General features: G+C 34.9%; 1 protein-coding gene across 2 annotated transcripts in view; it reads right to left on the bottom strand.

Annotated features, from left to right (window-relative positions):
- The window catches only part of STRN3 (striatin 3), a 112833-nt gene that overhangs the window by 18757 nt on the left and 67376 nt on the right, over positions 1-26700 (bottom strand). Inside the window, exons 7-9 of one of the 2 annotated variants that reach the window (XM_024551349.4) lie at positions 24037-24178; positions 13636-13746; positions 552-685 (exon numbers count right to left, since the gene is read on the bottom strand). In XM_024551349.4, coding sequence (XP_024407117.1) covers positions 552-685; positions 13636-13746; positions 24037-24178 — 387 coding nt within the window. The remainder of the gene's footprint in view (positions 1-551; positions 686-13635; positions 13747-24036; positions 24179-26700) is intronic. The other variant, XM_024551350.4, reaches the window with a different exon arrangement.

Here is a 26700-nt window from a genome sequence, read left to right as displayed (position 1 = left end):
ACTCTCAATTGAATGTTTATTGTCTATAAAAGCTTAATCCAAACTAGTTTCACCCTCTAACACTGTCCTTCCCATCTCCCCTCAAACCTCTTCCCATCTCTCAAATGAAGGACTAAAAATCAGGAAATGGCAACAAACTAACATTATCCTTAAAAAAAATTAAAGTTCAAAAATAAAACATGTCTTTTTAAGAAGTTCCTGAAGGCAAATAAGTGATTCAGGTTATCTCTTTTTCTCTTAATACCAAAATATGGTTTAATTTGAGTAAATAATTGAGAGTTGACTACTCAAGATAGATAGTTATTGACCCGTATTTTAAAGTAATCAATCATCCCAAACTCCTAACTAATCCACCACAATGCCTAAGAAAAATTTAAATACCGCAAAGAAACTAGTTATAAAAGAAAACTAAATGTCACTTCAAATCAAGATATTGACACGCTTATCTCCTTTCCCATGCACCTTGACATTAATTCTGCTTTATAAGTGTTTCCAAAAATAAGGAGCCTTCTATTAAATCATTAAAAAATTAAAAATAAAACTGCACTTACATCATAACTATAGTCTGCATCATTTGTTACCGTCAAGTCTGCAAGGTCTCCAAGGCCCAGTACACTTAACAAAACATCATCAGAACCCATAATAAATGACTTGCCTCCTCCAGATGGAAACGTTATTGGTTCAGCTATAAAGAACAAAACCGCTTCTTAAATGCTGAAAAATCATACAGTACAAGACAATATTGTGGGGGAAATGTAAGCACTTAACAGTTACAATACAGTAATATAATTTTTATTTTCCCACTTCCCTCATTTCTACCACTCAAAAAATCCTATTACCTAATAATAAATAAACTTATTTAGAAACTGCAACATAATCTTCCACAAATAAAGTACACTAGGGTGGGAGATGGGGCACAAAAGCTTTGTCTATTTTAAATCACTTATTGCGTTGGTACAATTATAACTAGAGTATTTTTAAAATGTGATAAATTGTTGAGAAGTCCTTTGGCTTTGCATCATATTTGCTTAGAAGTGCTAGGTATTCTAGTCCATGGTAAAAATTAATATAAGCATTCAAATTAAATGGTCTCCATCTGTACACAGTGTATCAGTTCACTTAAGTGAAAGTTTAAATTGCTCAGATTCCTCCAGTAACAGCAAATGGTCTAGAAAAAGGGCAGTTCTACCACCAACAATGTCAATTTCCTTTCTTTAAAAGTTAATAATCCATGTGATATTCAGAATGCCTTCCAGCTTTCAAGCATTGACTTTAACTGTTTTATTTAAACTTCCCTTTTATTACATGATACTTAAAAATAACTAATCTAAATCAACTAATTACAGAATTTTAAATTAAACTTCTACTACTTGAGAGCAATTAAACACTGCCATAATTAGAATAATCATACTAATAAATAAATATTTTGCTCTAACAGATATAGTATAAGCAATAATTCTCGGTATCATTTCAAACATGCTCTGAAAGCAAAATTTTAGTCTTAAGATGCAAGGGGAAAGTACACAAGTCATTGTTACAAACAACTCAACATATCAAAACATTAAAAAATTCATGAGCAAGTTTAAAAGGAAACATTTTATTAAAAACTCAAGCCAATTATCAATTTTCAAAAATTCCTATGAATAATGATATAAATTTAATACACTACAGAAAATAAAACAGGAATAATGAAACTTGTCAGTCATCATTAATACTACTGAAAATAATTGAGAAGACACTGTACAAGTCAACTTTTCCTAGATATATACTGCAAAAGTAAAATTCATCTATATTTAGAATATTGTATTTTTTTATTAAAGTAAGCTACAGTATCAAAGTACACTATATAATTTGACTCAAATCAGGTCCTACATGACACTGCTAAAATGAAGTTGTGAGTCAGCAAGTGATCTAGAGTAAATTGATAGAAGGTATACAGAAGCATACTAGTAGTATTTAATCTTGCAATAATTACTGAATCTGAGTATGTGTAGCACTGATCCTTCCTACCCATATCTAGTATGCAATAACTGGTAATACCAAAGCATCTAAGACAAATAAAATCAATCATTTTAAATAATGTTTAAGAACAATTATATAAAATTCATTTGATAATATTCATTGTAAGCATTTTTAGCAAGTATAAGGACATATTTTTCTTTTAAGCCCATAATTTGTTTATAAGACAAGTTAGCTCAAAATGCCACGATTCCTCCCACTCACAATTTTACACTCAGTAACAAAAATCTTGAAAAGAGCCTAATAAAATAACTTTAACATGGTAACAAATTATCGTGCATTATTACACATCCCTTTAACAGAGACATTTCTGACCAGCTGTTGACCAATATAGGGGCATGTGAAGGGAAGTGCCTGGGCTAGTTTTATTGGAGTTTAAGGTTTAACTGCATTAAGTAAAAAGTTAGTATTTATACCCATTTCTAATTAGTTATATGACTATATTTCTCTCTATATACACACCTATATTTATATATAGCAAGCTATGCTGCTCACTTAGTAATCATTACATATATATATGAAAAAATCTTTTAAGCTACATTTCTACTTTCCACAATCACCCATCACCACTGTGGATGTGATAATCACAGTAAATATTCAATTTGTTCACCCATGTTTCCTTGTAGAGGAAATTAATTTGTATTCTATAAATTCATTTTATTAATGTTAATATAATCACTTATAGTAATTATCTTACATAATCATAAAAATGTCATTAGCAATTCAATAAAAAATACAATTATTACAAGCAGTATTTAACGATGAAAATTATGACTTTTTATTAATAACCTAAGAGATTTCATCAAGCAATTTAAAAATATTATCACATTATCATTTCCCTTTATGGAAATTTTAGGGTCTATAAAATGGGATCTTACAACAAGGTCCTTTTTGTACTTTTGTAACTAATCCTCCTTTTTATGGACACTAATGACTAAGGTAACCTGTAGCTTACATATCAAACTCTTCTCCAATTATATGGAACCTAAAGAACACAGCCCAATAACTGATTCAATTTATGCCAGTGATGACATGGTATTATCTTAAGCCTTTACTAAAAATAGTCTGAAAGATTTTAATACAGAACTTTCTCTCTTTGAAAACATGTATTTTTCTTTATAAAATGAGGTATGACATTGATTGCAGTAAGAAAGCATGAAGTTGACTACTAAAACCAAGAGATTATGAACTCCAATATCCCCCCTCCTTAGCTCTACATAGAAATGGAATTTACATCTTTTAAAATAGATTCTAAGATTTACCTTTAGGTGCCATGAGCTTTGTACTGATCTCCCCATCTCCTCCTCCTTCCACCATTAAGAGATCACTGACTTACATTTTTTTCTCTACACAAAGCACACACACCTCAGCACAGAGCTCTAAAATGATTTCAGTGTAAAATCTGCAGTTTAAATGTACAACACAAACTACAAAAATTTTAGAAACTTTGCCTATACATTACTTGGTAAAACAGACCAAAAGCTAAAGAAGGTAAACCGCCTGAAATGCATAACATAAAATAACGGAGTTGATATGTGCATTTTAGAAAATACTTCTGGAACAGTAAAACAGATCAATAGTAGAAAAGAGATATATGGAAAAATCAACAGACTGTCTTTACATTTCATGCTGTAATGTTTTATTATTTCTCATCATAATCTGTACTTTTTATAACTGCAATGCAGATATGAATAAGGGAAAAAAGGCAAAATTATTTAACTTTACCTGTAAGAAAAATGTGCTACTAGAGAATTCTTAAGACAACAGGATATATTCAAAAATTTTTGATTGGGGCATCAAACAAATTTACACAGCAAAAGCAGAAACATCAATGAAATTCAACCTGTATGTCAAACTGTTACAGAGTGAACTGTCTTATAAATATCTCATATATCACAAAAAGCCTTTGGTAAGAATTCAGTCTCATTACTTAGAATTCTAACTATCTGGACCTAGAATTAGAAGCTACTGAAGTATACCTACTTATCTCCAGCTAAAATCAATTTTGGAAAAAAAAAGCCTAAGTAGTACTTTAATTTCCTGTACATTTCTAGTTTCATTACCAAGTAGTATATACATGGTAGCAAGTTAAAGAATAATGATGCTGCCTTATTCTAAAATGACTTTTAAATCTGCAATTTTCCTGTTACTAAATCTGTAATCTAAAGTTATATTTCTGAGATGTACTCTGAATTGACCCCTGTGATAGAAACAATTCCATCTAACATTAAAAACAGAAACAAAACATAAAGACATAAAAAGCCAAAAATTTCAAAAATCCCTGAGACAATTAGATAATAAGCTTGCCCAACATATTATCTGAATATTATTTAAGATGATCTTCAGCACTTTAAAAGACTTGCAAGTTTACAATATTAAGGAAACGTGACTTGCAATTAAGGTCTTCTGCAATGTGAATAAAATGGTAGCTAAACTTTGCTCATTCTAGTAGAGGATGACCTAGACTGATTAATTACCCTGAACGGGTGTGGGGCAGGTCAGCTATGATGTCGTTGAGTGTTGTCCTGTTGACCCCTGTGTATTAATGTCAGCAGCAGAGAGGTTCATTTAATGGCTACCCTTTGACTTGCTCACAGCCTTTAAAACCAACTTACTAACACAAAATTTTTAAGAAGTTCCAGTTACAAAAATCTCAGATAATAAAAGATGTCTTCAATTTTCCATGTCATCCATCAAAATATTAAAATGATTTAAATATTTAAAATATTCACTATTTGCTTTTATATACATAGAATTGAACCTTCTATCATTCAACAAAGTTCTATAAGCTTACAGATATAGAAGGTACCACTGAAACAGTAAGAAATTTTGGTGTTAAGGTTAATATTTAACAGTAAAGAATAAAATCTGAGGTTTTTCCAAGTTAATTCACTACTATGAAAAGTTAACAAAGACGTACAAATGATTTTCATAACGGTGCAATAACAATGAACTTTCCCTGGTGTCTATGTGGATATTTTCCTGCCACATTCGCAGAGATTTGTCATTAACAAACCAACTACAACTATTCTCAAAATGATTTTTCGCCCCCCCCCCAATTTGAAAAACCTGATTCACTCATATTCTCAAAATGATTTTTCGCCCCCCCCCCCAAATTTGAAAAACCTGATTCACTCATAATAGTTTGAAAAACATAGGCCATAAATTTAAAGGGAAAATTTCAGTTGCTTCCTGGATTTCAGGCCAAAGTAGAAAACCTCAAAAGCACCTGCAAGTATTGTGGGATGGCTTTAACTTTGAACTTCAAAAATGACAAGAGCCCCATTTCTCTTATGTATTTTGAAAGAAAATAGTTCTAAGAATGCTGGAAAAAAAATAAGACAAAAGAAAATGCTTTATAGTCAATATAAAGTAAAAACAATTAAAATAGGACAGTCTAAGGTAACACATTATGAATTACACATATTTATACTTATATCAACATTAATGGACTAATTAGGCTGCTATGTAATCATTAATTTTCTAAAATAATTATAATAGTATTATTTGAGGATTTTCCCTCTGACAATGAAGTAACTGTAAACAAATTCTCTAATAAATAAAAAACTCCCAACAGAATGTCTAGCCATCAGTTAAATTCAACATGAAAGAAAATAAATGCTATCCTTTCTCACAAAATAGCTCTCCTTTATAACTTGCCTACTTACAAATATCACGGATCATTGATTTTTCTTCTGTTCTTAAAATTCTGCAACCACATCCCAACAATTCCTCTTTAACTTATAAAATGGGAAGAGGGGCTGTTTTTAAAAGAATCCTCCCTTAAATTAATTACTCTTCAGATTAATCTCTTTTTGCTTATTTTATTCTAATCAAAGCTTTCATTCTTACAGATCACTATCACTATAACAGATTCCTAATTGGTTTTCCTGTCTCCCAGCTTTCTTTGTCTCCAAATTTGAATATCACATTTATTATATCTCCCCTGCTCAGAAACCACAACTGGTACTTCAACATTCTTTGGATTAAGACTAAGTAAAATCTTGTAATAACCTTGCATGCGCTTCATGATCTGATTCTATTTTTCCTATCTAACTTCACCTTTTAATGTTCCACAATACAAATCTCCCTAATTTTCCAAGTTAAAGCAGTTTCCCCATAGTATCAACACTCAGCAAGTTTGTATCTCCCCTATTCTGTCATATCTATCTTCACGTATACCTCACAAAGGTGAGAATACTTCCAACACATACACAAATGTGTGCACACACACACATAGAAGTTCCTATCCTCTAGCACCTTGGTCCATCACAATTCTACCCCATCCTCCACACCAGTTCCATCCCCTCTCTGAAGCCTTTGTTGATTTTTCCTTGCTCACTCTTACACTTGTGTGTACCATAAAATTTGACTTTATTAGATATTATCCTATAAGTAATTTCATCATATAAGAGCTAATGTCAAATATTGTACAATATAAACAAGAAAAGTTTTGTCATTATAGATAATATGAAGCAGACTGGGAGATATGGAAGAAAAGTCAGAGACAACATAAAGTTATTGTTCAACCCTGGAGTCCCAAATTATGTAATTATAATAATTATTACTTTTGCATACTACAGCCAAACAGCCTCTGTGTATAAAATGTCAAGTTTAGGAAAAGATGTTAAGTCCCTGCTTTAATTTTTCTCAAAAACTGCTAAAGGATTAAAGCAGATTTCATAACCAGATACAACAGCCTTATCTTAGCACCTACTTTGTGGAGCATCTTTCAACTGTATATTTAATATATCTTCATTTTCTTTCTAAATCTATCCAATAGCCTAAATAAAATGTAAAAAATAAAAATAAAAAATTAGAACTGTCATTAACAGTAAGAAAATTTTAATGGTATATAATAGAATAACATATGACAGGGCACTCGAAAAAAACTAGAATCATCTCATAGAGGGCAGGCCCCTTACAGAACAGGCCTCCCCCCACTAGGTGGGAACCCATCTGTACCAGTGTACCAGCTCACGTTGTTGTGAGAGGCTGCATTTGGCTTCAGTGAATATTTTTTGAAGACTCTTTCAACTTGTCTGCCCATTTCACAATGGGTGAATTACAAGTGCACCTGCCCACATGGCACTGAGCAGTGAGTTTTTAACCAAAAACGGCATGACCCCTGTGCCCTGACCTCTCCACTCACCAGATCTCATCCCAAGCAACTTTTTGTTTCACCTCTAGAAGAGGTGAAACAAACAAAAAAACGGCAGAGGCACTAAAAGACATCATAATCGACAGGTTCAAAAACTGTTTTGAGCAGCAGAAAAAATTATCTCAATAGGTGTATTGCATCAAGTGGAGAGTACTCTGAAGGTGACTGAAGTTTAAACATGTAAGAATAAATACACAATTTTTAATAAATAAATTCTGGGGTTTTATTGGGTCTCCTTGATAACATTACAAAAATATTCAGGGACATAATTGAAGACAAATAAAAACTGATTTTCAACTACTGCTGGTATCTATAGAAAGAGTGCACCTTTTTTGATTTTTATAGCAAAGCTTTTTTTACTATTATGAATTACAACACAACCCACCTACCTCTTAACCATAACCACCAAGTCTACACAAATCCTCTAGATTATAGGACAACAAAAAACATATTAAGCCATGTGTAAGCCAACTATGTGGACTAACAACTGTTGTGTTAAGTGCTTTAATAAATCTAAACCTACACATATGCACACTCTTGACATATGAAATTTATCTTTCTATGCACTCTATTATTCTAAGCGAAACTTCTTTTTTTACTGAATCTAATTTTTTTCCTTTCTCAAATGTTCCTTCCCTGTGTTAATCAACCATATATTCTGAATTGTAATCAACTTAGCTGGCAATTTGGAAAAGTTTATTTTAGAACAAGGATTTAGTTACGTTATGTCTGTTAGGTCTGAAAAAAATACCAGTTGAAGAACTGAATGGTCTGTTTTAAAAGTGTGAAATTAAAGCCAGCAATATAAAAGAAGTGCATCTCTTAGCTAAAATATCCTCTTGTTATGAAACAACTGTGTTTTTGTCTTTTCATTTGATACAGGAGAGAGAATACTGAACAGTTTATGGGCTCTCTAAATTTATAACCCTCTCCTAAAATAAAGCAGCTTAAACATCAAAGATATTTTATAGTGAGTGCCATGGTGAATTCTTAAAGCCCAATGAAAGTTACTGCTACAAAGGAATAATTTCTCCTTAAATGTATTAAAATGCCTAATAAACAGATATTTGAACTGAAGTCACACTTTACAAAAATATTATATTTTCTAGTGACGGTTTGCAATTTTGAATCTGGAACAGCAAATGACAAATTACTTTTATGAAACTTTATAAAAGAAAACTGGAAAATGACCCAGGGATACTCACTTACAATTTATATTAAAAGAAGTACTACAAAATTTAAATCTTCCCTTTTCCAATGTATTGATACTCAAGTCAGAAATGTATAGTAACTCTATAACACCAGTGAAGGAAAGAAGAGGAATGACAGATAAGTCATATTCTACATATATGGAAAAGAAAGAAAAGTTAAGATAAATTAGAATTATTAGGAACGCGAAGACAAGTCCATCATTAAGATATCACTAAGAGTAACACAACATGCATATTCTTAGAATGTAAATCTTTGAAATGGGAAAAGCTTCTGTATCTTTTGAGGAAATGAAATAATGTAATTTTCTTAATAAGACTCAACCTTACAGGTATAAAATAGCATAGGAGTTAATAAGCCACAAGAATAAGAACATCTGTCAAAGAAAAACATATTACAATTTAAACTTTCCATATTAAAAACCTGAAATAGACAAATATCAAAGGAAGTCTTAAATGATTTTAAACTCCTTAATATTCTAGAGACTCCAAATTTCAGATGCTTCATGCTTACTTCAAATCACTGTTCGATTTTTAACAGTTACTGATTTTGATTTACATATTTTATGATATAACATACAGCAAAACTGGCCCTGGCTGGTGTAGCTCAGTGGATTGAGTGCCAGCCAGTGAAGCAAAAGGTTGCCCTTTTGATTCCCAGTCAGGGCAGGGCACATGTCTGGGTAGGAGGCCAGATCCCTAGCTGGGGGTGTGCAGGAGGCAACCACACAGTAATGTTTCTCTCCTTCTCTTTCTCTCTGGAAATAAATAAAATCTTTAAAAAAATACAACAAAAATGGAAATCATAGAAAGCTAAAAAAATCCTACCAGACCAAGACTTTAAGAAAATCAATTTAGAACTTGCTCTCACTCCCTTCCTCAATTATAGAAAGCTTAGAATTAAAAAATGAAAGAAAACTGAGTTTTAGACTAGGTAACAGTATTGCATCACTGTTAATTTCCTGATTTTCAATTGTTGAACTCTGGTCATGTAAGAGAATGTCTCTGTGTTCAGGTAACATACTCTAAAGTATTTAAGGAGCAACATGTCTAAAAACACTCAGTTTTCTGAAATGTTCAAAATAATAAATGTATATATTTACAGACAGAAAAGGATAAAGGAAATATGGTAAAATGTGAATATTTGAGGAAACTGAATGAAAAGTACATGGAATTCTTCTTTGTACTATTCCTGCAACTTTCCCCTAAGTTTAAAATTATATATATATATATTAAAAAGTTAAAAGGAAAAGGAAGTTTAACTCTTTTGAAGTCTAAGATCAAAAAAACTACATCAAATCTCTTCAGTTTCATGATCTTGACTTTTAGAAGTATTAATTGATAAAGTGAAGCTCTTAACTATACTGCATTTACCAAGAAATTAATATTGAACTGTATCTATAATCTAAGGCAAGGCTGTCACTTTAAGTAATTTTCTTTTGCCTCAGGTGTGAAAAAAAGAAGGGTAGAATGGAATGAACAGTTAGAAGATAAGTATTAGCTTCTTAGCTCTTGATTTTAGAAGACTTTCTATTTCAGAGTCAAATCATGGTTGAGTCTTTACAAAGTTAAAAAGCTGACATTCTTGCTACTTTTTTCTTTCCATTAAAAGAAACAGTATTTAGACTGGATTAGATCTACTGATTCTGTATGGTAAAGTTATTAGCAAATAATGGAATTTTCTTCCCCCTAAGAAGCTGGGGGAAAAAAAAATCTATAAAACTTAGTGCTATGGTCCAGTAGTTATGATTCATTCACATTTTGGAATAAAGGGAAAAAAATCAAAAGGCTACAGTTTTACTTTAACTTATACAAAGCTGTATCTGGCAAGCATCAGAATAAAAACCAATAAAGATAGATAAGAATGCTAAGAAAATTTATGAATTATTTTTTATGTGAAATTATATCTAAGTATTAATATGATGGTCTACATGGATTAATACCATTTGAAGTTTATGATCCATCAATTTAAAAATTATTATTTTTTAATTTCCTTGAGTGTTATCTCTATGGCAGGGATTTAAAGCCATTTTCTTACTGAATTCTATATTCAAGAGGAGAAAGTTTTTATTTATCTAAATTCACAAGAAAGTGTGAAAAGAAAAAAAAAAAACATTATTTCCTAATTCATTCCTGAGATATTTTGTTGGAAACCTCATCTTTGTATCTAAATACACAGGTAACCTAAGATACTGTTGATTACAAAAACATTAAATATGAGAAGCATTCCAAAGGATTAACTAATGGAGGCTAGGCTAAGTCAATAAAATATAATACTATATAACTACTAAAATTATATTTTATTTAAAATGACTATAAAACTAAGTAATGAGTTAAATAATATGATAGTCCTGGATGGGTAACTCAGTTGGTTGGAGTGTTGTCCTGATTAACCAAGGTTTGCAGGTTTAATTCCTGGTCACGGCATATACATGAATCAACCAATGAATGTATAAATAAATGGAACAACAAATCAATGTTTCTCTTTCTCCCTCCCTCTCAATTTTAAAAAATAATGTGATATTCTTGTAGAAAAAATTAAAAAGGAGGCTTATATATAAAAAGACTTAGAAAAGTTGGAAGGATATATACCATGCCAAATACTAACCTCTAAGCGGTAGAACTGCAGATGATTTTGACTTTTTCTTTTCTTTTTTAATATTTTAAATTTATTGATTTTAGAGACAGAGAAGGGAGAGAGGGGACACTGATTTTGTTGTTCCACTTAATTATGCATTCATTGGTTGATTCTTTTAAAAAATATTTTATTTATTTATTTTTAGAGAGGGGAAAGGAGGGAGAAACAGAGGGAGAGAAACATCAATGTGCGATTGCCTCTTGCGTGCCCCCTACTGTGGACCTGGCTTGCAACCCAGGCATGTGCGCTCACTGGGAATCAAACCGGTGATCCTTTTGTTCACAGGCTGGCACACAATCCACTGAGCCACACCAGCCAGGGCTGAGTTTCTCTTTATGTTCCTTTTCTCTTTCTTTTTTAAAATTCCTCATCCAAGGACATGCTCATTGCTTTTAGAGAGAGGGGAATGGAGAAAGACAAACATTGATGTGTGAGAAAGAAACACTGGTCATTTGTCTCTTGCATGCACCTCAACTGGGAATAGAACCCCCAACCCAGGCATGTGCACTGACAGTGAATAGAACCTGTGACCTTTCAGTTTACAGGACAATGCTCCAACCAATAGAACCACACCAGCCAGTGCTCTTTATGTTTCTATATACTTATTACATTGTCTCAACAATAAGAAAGGTATATTTATGATTACAATAGGCAAAGTCAGTTCACTTTCTGAAAAAACAGATACAAAGTCAAAATTAAGGGAGCTGGCTGAATAATACTATATACTTCTGGATAATAAAATCATATTGAGACACACACAAGAACCTTAAGGCATGGCTCCTAGGTCCCCTTGCTTCTGATTTAATCACAGCAGTTCTTGTTTACCCATTTAACATACTAGGCTCTCCAATGTTCTGCTTAACAACAAGGTAGCTTGTGTTTTTTTAAACTGAAAACATTGTAAGAGGAATATTTATTGACATAAAATGATGTTTTCTTTAAGTTGTTAGCTAAGTAGGAAGATAACAAAACTTTATGTATCATGATCCAACAAAGGAAAATTAATTAAATTAAAATTTTATGAGGATCTTAAATTTTAGTTTAGTTCATCTGTTTCTAGTATTTCTTAAACAGGCATGTTTTTAAAATAAAAAAAAACATTTTTTTCGGAAACTTTAAAATCTTCAACTAAGAAACCTTTGATGTACATCTTATTTCTAAACTTCAAAAAGGCATAGATCTAATTATATTCTATAGGGAAAAAAAGGAGATATTGTAATTAAAAGCAAAATTATCTAAAGAAACCTTTGATAGATATGTCAATTTACGAATAACACATAAAATAACTAATGTAATATTAAGTTAAGCTATTTCATTTCTTTAAAAAAAGACTTAACCCCTAAAATTGTAATGACATTGTGTCTGTATTAAAATAGTTAATCATGCAAAAGTAATTTTATCCTCAACATGCATGAAATACATAGGTAAGTGATGTTAGAGCTGAACCCAGCCCTGCCCAGCATTAAATGTTTTAAAATAAGCAATTCACCATATAGTCTGAAACTTCTTAAAGAATATTTTTTATTCACATGCAATTAACATAAATTAGCATAAAGTTATAAAAGAAAATTATATAACAGATAAACCCCCAAAATTGCACTTACTAGCTTCTGCAATAAATTAAACCATTGAGAAAATGCTTTACTGAAGGAGACTTACACCATTTTCCATTCTACCTGCCATATTATAAACTAATTTATGTATCACAGTAAAAGGAATATGAAAGAATGTCTCTATGGTTTCTGCCTTTGTCATCCACTGTTTTCTCCTTGATAGTAAAAAGGACTAAGAGGAATCAATGGCCAGTTCAAAATAAAGTTTTTCAAAAATAAGTTTCAAGTTTCTCCATTTCATCCTGTATATTCAGACAGATCTGAATATATTTTTCATGCGGCTTTTTAAAGTTTGATTCACAAAATAAAATGAATTACTTCTTTGACAGGTGCTATAGCTAAATTTATACTTTTACAGCACATTAGTCAGGATACACGTATTGGAAAATACATCAAGGCAACACAAGACACTCAGCTACTAACCAAACAAATCCTATGGCTGCCACTATCCTCCCCTCTGGCCTTCCTCTACCAGACTAGCCAAGAAAATGCTACCCAGGCAAGAATTTATTTTTATTTTTATTTTTTATTTTTTGCTGCTGCTATTTGTGATTATATCAAGGCCAGAAAGCAAATATTATGGAAAAGGCTTTTCTATTCAGAATTCCCAAACTAAGAAATGTAGTCTGGCTACAATTTGGATATAGCTATAATCCTTATATAACAAAATTAAGAAATTTATACTTCCTCCTTTTAAAAAAATTTCTATTATTTTTAATTCCAAGGCCATTATTTCTTACAATTTGGTAAACTTTTAAAGCTTACCCAAAAAAAATCCTTGAAATCTTTCCTTTATTCTTATCTACATACTTAAAATTATTTTTCACTTGATCATTAACACATCCTAAGTTATATTCAAATAAATTTCAACCATACAACAAAGTTTAAAGTTAGTTGTCCCTTTTATGAAACAAAAAAGTACACACACACAAAACCAAAATTGAAAAAATTTTTTCTCAAAGTTTGTCATACAAAAATAAGAGAATCTGCACTTACTCTTTACCCCTTTCTTCCCCTTTCGTTCCTTCTTGTACTGTTCCTTCAGTTTACTTATTAGCCCCTGGTCTACATCCCAAACCTCAGTAGTTGGGGAGAGGTCATCTTTATCTACATTCAGCATATTATTAAAAGAAAAAAAAATCAGCAGTTGGTAATACAAGCTGTTGGTATTAAACTGTTATAGCTTTACAAAACTGTAATAAAATTGTACTAAAAGCATATACTCAATACTTTAAAGGTGCAGTCTCAGTTTTTATAATTACAACTCAAACTCTGTAAGTGCTCATCTCATAAATTTCTAAACATTTGATACTCATAACAGTTGAATGGTGCGCTTCATTTCTATGAATCACAAATTTGAAGATTATTCTTTCAATAACTGATATTCTTTCAATGGACTGACATTAGAAATCTAACATAAAAAATAGATCACTGCATCTTTATAAAAACATCAATAAAAATTATTCAGCCAGCATCATAAAAGCAAATGAATGAATTACATGCAAACTACTCAAAAGTACAAGCTGGAAAGGTCAGTGCCATTTTATTGATGAAAATATTCATGCATCTTCTGTCACACTGATTCTGCATGCACCAGATAACTGTACTAATGGAAAGGCATTCTAGGCCATTAAACACAAACATAAAGTTCCAAAATACAGTGTCTCAAATAATCTCTACAAGGCATTCAGAGAATCACCACCTCTACCCCTCTCGACCCACATGGTTCAAACATCTCATTACCTTTTTTCATTGGTCTACAACTAAGATAAGCAAATAAAACCGTCAAATTCCATTGAAGAATTTTATTTTATAGGTGATTTTTTTAACAAGATAAAAACAGTGACAAGCATGGAGAAGTAAAAATATACATTGCTGTGCATTTGCTAAAGATGACATATCAGCTGTTTTAGCAGAACATAACAAACCCGTATTTGTTTCAAGTAAATACTTCTGCCTGGAAAAAAATTATAGCAAACTAGAATAGCATAAAAAAGCAGCAGAAAAATAGGTCAATTAGCATTATTTTGATTATTAAGAATTGTCCTCCCTCTAACTTTTAAAACAGCCATGTTATTTAGGGAGTTTAATTAACATCCTGTTATAGAATAACAAATAGTTATTTATATAACCCTGTTACTAAATAAAAATTATACTGAAATACATGGGCTAAGCCAATCAATAACACTGACAGAATAGTAGGATCTTAGGGAAAACATACTTACAAAAAGTATGTTAACATACAATTATGTTAAACTTTTAGCAAATTATATTCTCGTTCACAAATCTTGTAAACTCCCTAGGCCTCACTAACTTGTTCTAGATAGTGAACATATAAAAGCCTTTTTTCCCCCTTATTGACTGCTATACATAGTAAACTTCAAAAATTCTTGTATTTGAATGGCACATAGAAATCAAATTATTTACTGTACCTCGACTCTTTCCAACCACAATTGTTACCGCTTTCCCCTTATGGATATTACCTATGTTCTTAGGTAGTCTGAATGTAAAAAGCTAAATCCAAAGCTTTAAGTGAATCTCCCAACTTGAATTACTTGAAACTATCAATACGTTGTTCAAAACTGAAATGTATATGTAATTTTGTCAAATCTGCAAACTGTAATACAGCTGTAATACTGATTTAAAAAGAAAATTCACTTTTCATGTACTCTAATTAAACTATGCTACAGCAGCAATCCATACCAACTTATTAAAGACTTAAGAAAAAATATAATCTAAGAACTTTACCCTCATATTAATAAAGTTAACAATCCTTTTTGTAGAAATGTTTAATTTTATTTTTCTGTTAGTTGACATTTAGTATCATTTTGTATTAGTTTCAGATGTACAACGTAATTTAGACAACCACGTACTGTACTCTACAAAGTGTTCCCCCAGGGAACTGACACTATTCATAGTTATTACAATATTACTGACGGCATTCCCTATGCTATATTATTTTACATCCCTCACCATGGCTATTTTGCAACTACCAAGTTGTACTTCTAAGACCCTTTACCTCTTTCACCCAATCCTCCAAATCCCATTCCCCTCTGGCAACCACCATATAGGGTATATTTTAATGGTAAATTATATCTAATAGGGCAGAAAAATGTAATAACATAGCCAAAGCATTTTTTAAGACTTTTGTAGGAAAAAAAAAAAAAAGCCGTAAATTGTTCTAATAGAGTAGCAAAGGGGTAGCACAGTGAAAAAGCAAAGAAATAAAAAAGAATAAGCTTAAGGACAAAAAAATTATTACTTGCAAGACAACTGATGTCTAGGAAACAAAGGTAAAGTTAAGCAGTGCAAAGAGCAGATTGGTGAATGCATATGTGCACAAACAACATCCTGAAACTTGCCTGGTAAGTAATAGCTGATTTCATATTGCTTATTAAAAATAGTTAAGAGCAAAAGGGAAGAGCCATCATAATCTTCTACATATTAATCCTGTTTTTAAAAAATCTACAGGAAAAAAAAAAAACCAAGAAATGAGGTTGAAGCAGTTATGGCAACTTTTTTGTTTAAAAGAAAACACAAATATACACAAAAAATTGACTCTTGACAACTCAAAATCACAAAAACATAAAATTCTATTATGGTAATTCTAATACCAAAGCAGAAGAATTATATAAATCTACTTAATATTGCACAAATTTGTAACTAATGTTATTTTATGCAAATATCAGTACTTTATCCATTCTATTTAAATAAAAAATTAGCAAGATGGTCAATCCAAGATAGCAGCAGATTAGGTGGAAACTACACTCACCTCCTCCCAAGACCAAACGGGAATTACAACTAAAATATAGAGCAATGTACCTAAATAACGAACTGAAGACTAGCTGAAGAGAAGTCTTATAACCAAGGACTTACAGAAGAAGCCACATAAAGACTGGTAGGAGGAATAGAGATGCGAAAAGGACTGAACCACAGGCAGCAGCTAAGATTCTGGAAAAATATCTCAGGTGTTCCCCAAGAAGCATGGTGTCTCAACTTCAAGCTGGGCTCCCCAGCCCAGAGCAGCAGCACTGGGGAGTCCATGTAACACCTTGATGTGAAAATCAGCAGACATTCTGTCCACCAGGGAGATATGGGAGTCCACTAGAGACAAGGGGGCCCTCTTGAAGTGCCAACGAACAAAATCTGGTTTGCAGACACCACCCTGGTCTAAGATGAAAGGAATGTGAAGATTACTAGAGTCACATGAAGAAAGGCTGAGGCTGTGGCTCGGGGAGAGAGCTGAAGAAACGCCACCAGGATATCTGTGCTGAATCACTCTCCTACACTGAAGATACTATAATTCTTGGGAGCACACCCCTCCACTGGGCATCAACCTGGGAGAATTCAACAGCCCCACCCGGTGAAGCCCGCACCTGCCGAAGAATCAGCTGTCTGGCTGGGGGTGCAGAGGACTAGACAGACTGTGAGGGTATCAGTGACTGAGTTGTATGGCTTTGTGGTGGGGGTCACTGCTCCCTCTTTCCCACGGACCTGACTGGCACCTCACCCTCACCAGGGATCTGCTAGCCCCACTTTCTAGGCTTCCAGCAGCCCAACCTTCCTGATTCCTGGTGGCTCCACTCTGCAAAGGCTGGGCAGAATATGGGACAGACTGAGAAGTATGACTCAGGTCACTTCCCCCATTGATCAACTAGCCCCATCCTCCCAACTCCTGGTGGCCCTGGCATGATGAGATTGGGCTTCTGGTAGAATCTGGGACAGACTGAGTGGTGTGACTGTAGGACAAGGCTATTTCCCCCCCTGCACAACTGCCCACTACAGAGCCCTGCTTCCCAGTGGCCAACTATTGGTCTGTCTGGGCCTGATAAACACTGCTGGCCTCATCCTAACAATGCTCTGAGACCCTGCTCCACCACAAAGGTATGAAAGCACCCAGAGGAACACAGCTAGATTTGGTATCCCCTGGGATATTTATTGAGTGACCTCAAACCCATCACTGGCACTGAGTCTGAACCTGAATCAATCTGGTGATTATCACTCGGCCCCCACCCTCCCAACCCCCTAGTGACTCACTAAGAACCTACCTCATGCAACTTGGGTACCAACAGAAGTTCTTTCAGTGGTGAACCTAACAGGCCAACGGCAGGTAGAGGCAGGTCTTAGGGTGCCTTGGGTTTTTAGCTGAATTGACCCTGGGCCCAGTGCTAGTAAAAATCAGACTTGGTATACAGCTTGGTCATTCCCCTGAACACACAGGCCTAGCAAAGCAGCCAAAAACTTTAGATCACTTTGTAGCTCCAAACAGATTGCCCAGGACCAGTCACAAGCAGCATCTGACACTGGCCTAGAGCAGAATCCCGCCCAAGAGGCCACAGAGTCGCCACACTCAGTGGCCAGCCTCAGACAGTATCAGAGAAGGATACAATTAGTGTCACAAGAGACAAATTCAAAGGGAGACTCCGCAGATAGCAGACCATGAAGAGGCAAATTCTGCTGCATGTGGTCAGCAGCTCCTACAGTGTGGTCAGGGTTAATTTTCAGAGTAAACAAGCCTGAGGGACAACCCCACACATAAAAGGGCCAACAGCAATCAAGACTTAATTACAAGGCCCACACAACCTATACAAGGGACATTCCTGAATAGACAGGTTACAACTAAGGAAACTGAGGCAATAGACACAATATTCCCAAACAAATAAAAGTCCTGAACCAATGACTTCACAAGTGAATTTTACCAAACATTCAAAGAAAAAGTAACACCTATCCTTCTCAAACTATTCTAAAAAAATTCAGGAGGAGGGAAGACTCCCAAGCTCATTGTATGAGGCCAGCATTATCCTAATTCCAAAACCAGATAAAGACACCAAGAAAGAAAATAATAGGCTAACAGCCCTGATGAACATAGATGCTAAAATCATCACCAAAATATTAGCAAACTGAATACAGCAATACATCAAAAAGATCATACACCATGACCAAGTGGGATTTATTCTGGGAATGTAAGGTTGGTATGACACTTGCAAATCAATAAATGTGATTTACCACATAAATAAAATGAAGGATAAAAACCACATGATCATATTAATAAAAGCAAAAAAAAGCATTTGATAAAATCCAGCATGATTTATGATAAAAACTCTCAGTAAAGTGGGAGTAGAAGAAACATACCTAAGTGTTAAAAGGCCATTATTGGACAAACCAAACACATCATACTCAATGGGCAAAAACTAAAAGCTCATCCCTCAAGATTGGGAACAAGACAAGGATGTCCAAGCCCTGGCTGGTGTGACTCAGTAGACTGAGCACTGGCCTGCAAATCAAAGGATGTCCACTTTCAGCACTCTTATTCCACATGGTACTGTGAGTCCTAGCCACAGCAATCAAACAAGAAGAAGAAATAAAAGGCACCCAAATTGAAAAGGAAAAAGTAAAACTGTTAGTATTTGCAGATGACATGATACCGTATATACAGAGCCCTAAAGATTCCACCAAAAAACAACTAGAACTGATAAATGAGTTCAGGAAAGTAGCAGGATACAAAATTAATATCCAGAAATCAGTTGCAGTTTTATACACCAATAATGAACTAACAGAAAGAGAAGCTAAGAAAACAATCTCATTTACAACTACATAAAAATAAATGTAACCAAGGATTTAAAAAACCTGTACTCAGAAAAACTATAAGACACTGAAGGAAGAAACTGAAAAAAAAAAAAAAAAAAAAAAAAGCGGAAGCATAAACCATGTTCAAGGATAGGAAAAACTAACATCATTAAAATGTCCATACTATCCACAGCAATCTATAGATTCAAAGTAATTCCTATCAAAATACCAATAATGTTTCACAGAACTAGAAAAAAATATTCCAAAAGTTTACATGGAACCACAAAAAACCCCCAAATAGCCACAGCAATCTTGAGTAAGAAGAACAAAGTTGGAGAAATCATGCTACCTGTTATCATACTATACTACAAGGCCACAGTAAACAAAACAGCATGGTACTGGCATAAAAACAAGACATATATAGACCAATGGAACAGAATAAAGAGCCTAGAAATAATCCCACAACTTTATGGACAAATAATAATTGTTATAGGAGGCAAGAACATACAATGAGGTAAAGACAGTTTATTTATTAATGATGTTAGAAAATTGGACAGAGATTTCCAAAAAAGTAAAACTAGACCCTTCTTATACCATATGCAAGAATAAATTCAAATGGATTAAAGGCCTAAATGTTGGACTTAAACCATAAAAATCCTAGAAGAAAACATAGGCAGTAAAATCTTGGACATTTCTTATAGCAATATTTTTTCTGATATATTGCCTCAGGCAAGGGAAAAAACATTAATTAATCAATTAATAATAAAGACTATTATCAACTAAAAAGTTTTTGCACAACAAAGGAAACCATCAACAAAATAAAGAAACATACTGCATGGGAGAACATGTTTGCCAATAACACAACAGATAAAGGGGTACTATCCAAAATTTATAAAGAACTTACACAACGCAACACCAAAAACAAATGAACAAACAATCCAATTCAAAAAAATGGGCAGAGGACCTGAACAGACACTTATCCAAAGAGGAGACAGAGATGGTCAATAGACATATAAAAAGATGCTCAATATCACTAATCATCAGAGAGAAGCAAACTAAAACCACAATGAAACATCACCCCACACCTGTCAAAATGGCTATCAATAAATAAACAAGTGTTAGTGAAGATGTGGGAAAAAAAGGAACCCTTTTGCACTGTTGGTGAGAATGCAGATTCATGCAGCCACTGTGGAAAGCAGTATGGAGCTACCTCAAAAAATTAAAAATGGAACTGCCTTATGATCCACCACCATTCCACTTCTAGGAGTATATCTTACAAAACTGAAACACTGATTCAACAGAATTGCCCTTGACCAGGGTGGCTCAGTTGGTTAGGCATCATCCTGAAAGTGAAAGGTCACAGGTTCGATTTCCAATCAGGACACATGCCTAGGTTGTGTGACTGGTTCCAGTCGGGCTGTGTAGGAGAAGCAACCAATCAATGTTTCTCTGTCACATCAATGTCTCTCTCTTCCTCCTTCCCTTGCCCTCTAAAAACAAACAAAAAAAAACAATACAAAAAACCACCACTATGTTCTATGCTCAGTGCAGCATTATTTCTAATAGCCAAGATTTGGAAGAAGCCCAAGTGCCCATCAGTGGGTAAATGGATAAAATAGCTGTACAAAATGGAATACTACTAGGCCATAAAAAGTAGGAATTCTTACCTTTTGCAACAGCACAGATGGACCTGGAGAGTACTATGGTAAGTGAAGTAAGTCAGAGAAAGACAAGTACGTATGATTTCACTTAAATGTGGAATCTCATGAACAAAAAAAACTAAAAAACAAAATAGAAACAGACTCATAGATACAGAGAACAGACTGACAAATGTCAGAGGGGAGGAGGTTTGGGGGACTGGGTAAAAAGGATAAAGGGATTAAGGGAAAAAAAAAATCTCCTAGACACAAACAACAGTATGGTGATTACCAGGAGGGAAAGAGGTGGGAGGTAGAAGACAGTAAAGAAGAATATATGGTGATTAAGTGGGACCTGACTTGGGATGGAGAACACACAATACAATATACAGATGATGTATTATAGAACTGTACACCTGAAACCTTTATAATTTTATTAACCATGTCACCCCAGTAAATTCAAGTAAATAAATAAATACATACATGCAAACATTAGGTACTAATTGCATTTTATGGTCCTATAACTTTCCATAGATCATAGTGTAAAAGTGTACAAGAAATTAACTAAACATCATTAAAATGTCTAGTCTTCATGAGAAAAATAGCAAAATTAGAAATGTTCACTAATTTTTTTTATTGTTCGAAGAACTAAAAACTACTGAAATTGAACTCAGACTACCTAATATACATGACAGAAGAAAAGCAGGATTTAAAAGCTTTCTAAAAAGCAATGATTCATAGGATAAAAGGGTTCAAAACTAGAGTTGAGTAAGACTGGTAGTACACAAAACATAGATATTAAGACTATTTATTTTTAAAAATAATCTATATCCTTTACCCAATAACTTAAATCTGAAAAACACCATCTTCCCATTTATAAGTAAATCCAAATTTTAAGTAAATGAATTAAATATAAAGGAGTGTTTGTATATTCATCCTCATTTTTAAAAAACTGAATATGACAGTTGTTGAGTAGAAACGATAAATTCCGAAACACTGCAGAGATCCTATGACAGTTTCCAGTTCTTAAGGAAAGAAACTTGAACCATTTTGTTACTAAAAGAGCCTTTTTCCTTATCAAGAACTTAAAATGCTTTAAAGATGTTTCAGTCTCTTCTGGATGGAAGAGACTGTCACAGTTACTTCCATTTACACAAAGAGATTCAAGTCACTCTCAAATATTATTAGTAAAAGTAAATGACGTATTGACAGTTGTCATTCACTAATTAGGTCTTCTCTTGATTCTTTGCTCTATAGTCAAAAGTCTTCAGACAGAAGGACCAATCAATTGTACATGATATGGTATTTTTATCCAAGAAACAATGCCATTTAATACAAATTAAATTCCTGAAATTTTTGTATATTCTTTTGACTGGCAGTTAAAACTTCCGAAATATCCACCCATCCATCCATCCACACATCCATCACCCATCCACCCACCCATCCATCACCCATCCACCCATCCATCCTTACCCAAGGATATATTCATTGATTTTTAAGAGAGAGGACTGTCTCCCATACGTGCCAGGATGGGGAGTCAAACCCACTACCTTTTGGGTACACAGGACAATGCTCCAACTAACTGAACAACCTGGCCAGGGGTGATTGTTTTTTTAGATGAAGATAATCTAAATGTACATCAGCAGAGGCCTGATTAAGTAATAAAGTAACGTACTGACAGACTATTATGCTTTAAAAATGATGCTGAAGAACAATACATTAAGTGAAAAGTGTGGGCTCTAAGTCAGCACACAGCAAAATTCCTTGTTAAATAAATATAAATATATGTATATATAAATATTAACCATGGTTCTCTCTACATAGCAGCATTATAGGTGGCTTTTAATTCTTCATATGCAATTGTGGGTTCTAAACCTCCATAAGTTAAAAAACAACTATATACATTTATATAATTATAAAATATACCAGAAAACAAATAGTTTAGAAATTATTAGGAAAAAAAATAAAATTTTTACAACATTGAATGGGTTGCACAGAGAAGCTAAAAGAAAGATATTTTTAGTTTCTCCTGCCCAAAGCTATCTTTTAAGAAGAGTAAACTTATAGAATATAGCCATTTTCAAATAAACAAAAATGTATATTCAAATCTAGAAGGTAATTATGGAGTTTCTTCATATTTTTAATGTATCTCTTATGTTTCTACTTAGAATACTTGAGGATTGTAAATAATGAGAAAGCTGGTTAACAAAATTCAGATCTTTTAAGTACTCGATTTGTCCCAGGATAATCAATAAACCTATTACTTAGGTTTTGTCTCCCCTGCTATTAGCAATATATTTGTTTCACTAAATAATTGAGGCATTTTAAAAATCAAAGTGTGTTTCCTGCCACCAAACTAGTGTTTAAAAATCCAGTGATGATTCCTTTCTAGTAACTGAAAGGAATTTAATACCTTAACATATTTCACATGAAAACAAAACTAAGCAAGTTTCGTTTTCATGTGAAATATGTTAAGGTATTTAGCAGTAACCTCTTCTAATAAAGCTGTGTAAACACAATTGAGTTGTATCTCTCAGGTAACATGCTAATATTAAAAGATGATTGAATGAACACATTTAACAGGAACAACATACTGGACCTCAGCTATTATCTTAAAATATTCTTTACACTTTTATTTTACTTTCTAATGGGGTTTTTAACCCTATTAGAACTGGGTTTTTGCCTTTTAGTTATATCTAGATTATTATTAGCATTACTTATGAAATAAAGTTTAATACCTTCACTAAATCATATTCAATGTAGAGCTACAATTCAAGGTTAGTAGCTTTATACTTGCTACCTATAAGTCTGATAATAATATATGGGCCAACTGAAAAAGTTACATCTTCTTGAAACCTAGATTCATTACCAAATTCATTAATGGGGACTTTAAAAACTGTATACACATGCTTTTTTTTTAATCTGCTAAGAGAAAAGGAACTGGATTTCTAAATTGACTAAATGTTTCAACTTTAAATCAAGACAAATTTAAAAAATAAAAATCCACCAAAAGCCATATATGGAACAGTTTAGTCAATTGATCTAAATAAATTGGTGCAAATTATTCAGTACCACTTCCTCTAAGTTAAACTGCCAACTTACATTCAAATACACACATTACGCAAAGAATATTTAATAATATATCCCGAAGGGCTAGAACTTCTCGCATCCCCATAATTCTTTATCATCTTACCCCATTCTGTGCCATCCCCTGAACTCCTTGCTTCACCAGCTCCTTCACCATCTTCAGCAGTCACTAAAAAATCAAATTCTTTCAGTGCTTCCTCAGTGTCAGGATCATCAGTCAGGTCAGCAGCTAAACCTTCATTACCTATCTGTAAATGAAACATAAATCAAGAATTATTTTTACCCTAAATTTTAAAGGGTTCTCTATGTTTTCACACAATTATCTTCACATTTGCACTCCTGTTTTTGAATTAACTTAGGTATAGTTTAGATTTTCTACATAGTTCACCAGTCCCAAATTATACCCCACGTGGGTGGTTTTCAACAGTGCCGTGTGAAGACCACTGTAAGATGTGATGCAAATAATGTGGTAGTAAAAATGATTTAAATACAATGACCAAGAACAGTTAAACTCATTACTTGTAATATATTCACAGGTGCTCTTTTAAAGACCCATTCACTCACTTACAGTGATATGTTATGCTGAATTGCCCTCACTCACTCAGAGCTGCATTACGTAGTCCATTAACTTACAGATATGACACAGCTAATAAGGATATTATTAACTAATGTAAAGCAATAGCTGTGGTAATTATAATAGGGCTTTACCGCCCAGAACAAAAAAGAAAAAAGGAGAGAAATGAAATGTCTATTCACCCATGTTACACATAATGAATGTGACAAACATGAAATATGGAACTGCTGGTCAAAATGGAGGCGCTGGTAGAAATGCTTGGCCTCCTCATGTAACCACAAGAAGAATTACAACCAGATTTCAAGATTAGTAACACCCAGTCCTTCAGAACTGTCAGGATGGGCGGGGTAGGACAAAATGGCAGCCAAACTACAACTCAGAAGAGACGGCTGATGTCTAACCAGGGAACCACCAATGATGGATTGCCGCTTTGTTCGAGAAGACCAATCCCTAGCCCCCACGAAGAGAGCCAACCAGAATTTGGTGCATAAAACCTCACCATATTCCCTGCTTGGGAGCGAGTTGTTGTCTGCTGAAGACCACTCCTCTCCCTACTCCCCGAGGAGGCCTCGCGGCCACCTCACCAGTCCGGACTAAGAACCAGGGTAAGTGCCATTGCCCTTATGTTTCTGGTCCCCAAACACCGATTCTGGGCCCCGGTATGCTGGGAGAGGCTGCTCCCCCTCCACTGAGAGGCTCCAGGCACCGGAGGAGACGTCCCTGGGCCTAGATCCCCATTTCTACCAGAACACCAGCAGGGGGGCGAAGCCTAAGTCCCGGCCGAAGAACGCCCCACCGGGGGCCTGTTTCGAGTGCTACAAAGAAGGACACTGGGCCCGCCAGTGTCCTCAACCTCGGCCACTAACAAAGCCCTGACCCGAGTGCCGACAGTTTGGCCACTGGAGGGATGCCTGTCCCCTTAGAGGCTCGCCTCCGGCGCCTCCATGCGGGGAACCAGCCAATCAAGGTGTGGACTCTTCCCTGGCCACGCAGGAACTTCTCCGACTCCTAGACAACTGAAGCTACCCGGACTCGAAGACCTTCATCACCCTCGTGGAGCCCAGGGTAACACTGCAGGTAGCGGGTAAGTCCATCCCTTTCCTGGTGGACAGGGGGGGCTACCTACTCTGTTTTACCATCTTTTTCAGAACTCTTACTCCTTCCCAGATCTCGGTCATGGGGGTTGACGGGACCCCATCTCACTCATGGCGAACCCCACTGCTTAACTGCAGTCTGGATGGCTTTCGCTTTTCCCATTCATTCCTTGTCATACCCTCCTGCCCTATCCCACTTCTAGGAAGGGACGTTCTCCAACTACTAGGCGCCACTCTCCGGGTCACTTGAAACCCTACCCCTTCCTCCTCCCTTATCCTTCCGCTGTTAGAAAACCCAACTCTTCCTCCAGCTCCGCCTATTTCCCCTTCTCTCATCAACCCACAAGTATGGGACACTTCTACCCCAACCGTAGCTTCCCATCACCGTCACCCACAGTCTGTCATCCGTCTAAAACAGCCAACCTCTAGCCCCTCCCCTCTACGCCCCCCCCCCCCCCGGACAGCCGGAAGTAGCCAGATCGAACATGGGCACTCCTTATCCTATCAAAGAGGTCGGAATGTCAGGATAGGCAGGGATATCCGCCTGGCAACCTGAGCCTGAGGGGAACCACCAATGATGGATTGCCACTTTTTTCAAGGAGACCAATCCCTAGCCCCCACAAGGAGAGGCAACCAGAATTTGGTGCATAAAACCCCGTCATATTCCCTGCTTGGGCGCGACTTCCCCGGCCCCACTCTGTGGACCAGGCAACCTCGCCCGGGTGCACAAACCCCAGTAAGCTCTGTACTGTCTAATTTTGTGGCTGATTGGCATTTCTTCCTTGGTGGAGCCTAAGAAAACCTTTCAAGAACCACCCAGAAAATTGAGCTGTATGAAGTCTGACAACCAAGGATTTAAAGACGACACACTCATCCAGACAGGTAGGAGGGGTGGAGTCGTGGAGAAGGGCAGAGAGACAGCGTGGTAAGGAAAGGTGGAAGGCAGTGGCAAAGGAACAGATGGGAGGGATAACTTCAGAGCCAGTGATCCCTGTCCCAGGCCACACAGCCCAGGGTTCCAGCACTGGGAAGATAAATCCCCATTACCTTTGGCTGTAAAAAACTACTGGTAGTTGGGGTGGCACAAGAAACTGCTGGATTT

Source organism: Desmodus rotundus, chromosome 7 (assembly GCF_022682495.2).
Source record: "Desmodus rotundus isolate HL8 chromosome 7, HLdesRot8A.1, whole genome shotgun sequence".
Classification (NCBI taxonomy): domain Eukaryota; kingdom Metazoa; phylum Chordata; class Mammalia; order Chiroptera; family Phyllostomidae; genus Desmodus; species Desmodus rotundus.
The sequence above is the reverse complement of the archived record's forward strand: the minus strand, read 5'-3'. Positions and strand labels throughout refer to the sequence as shown.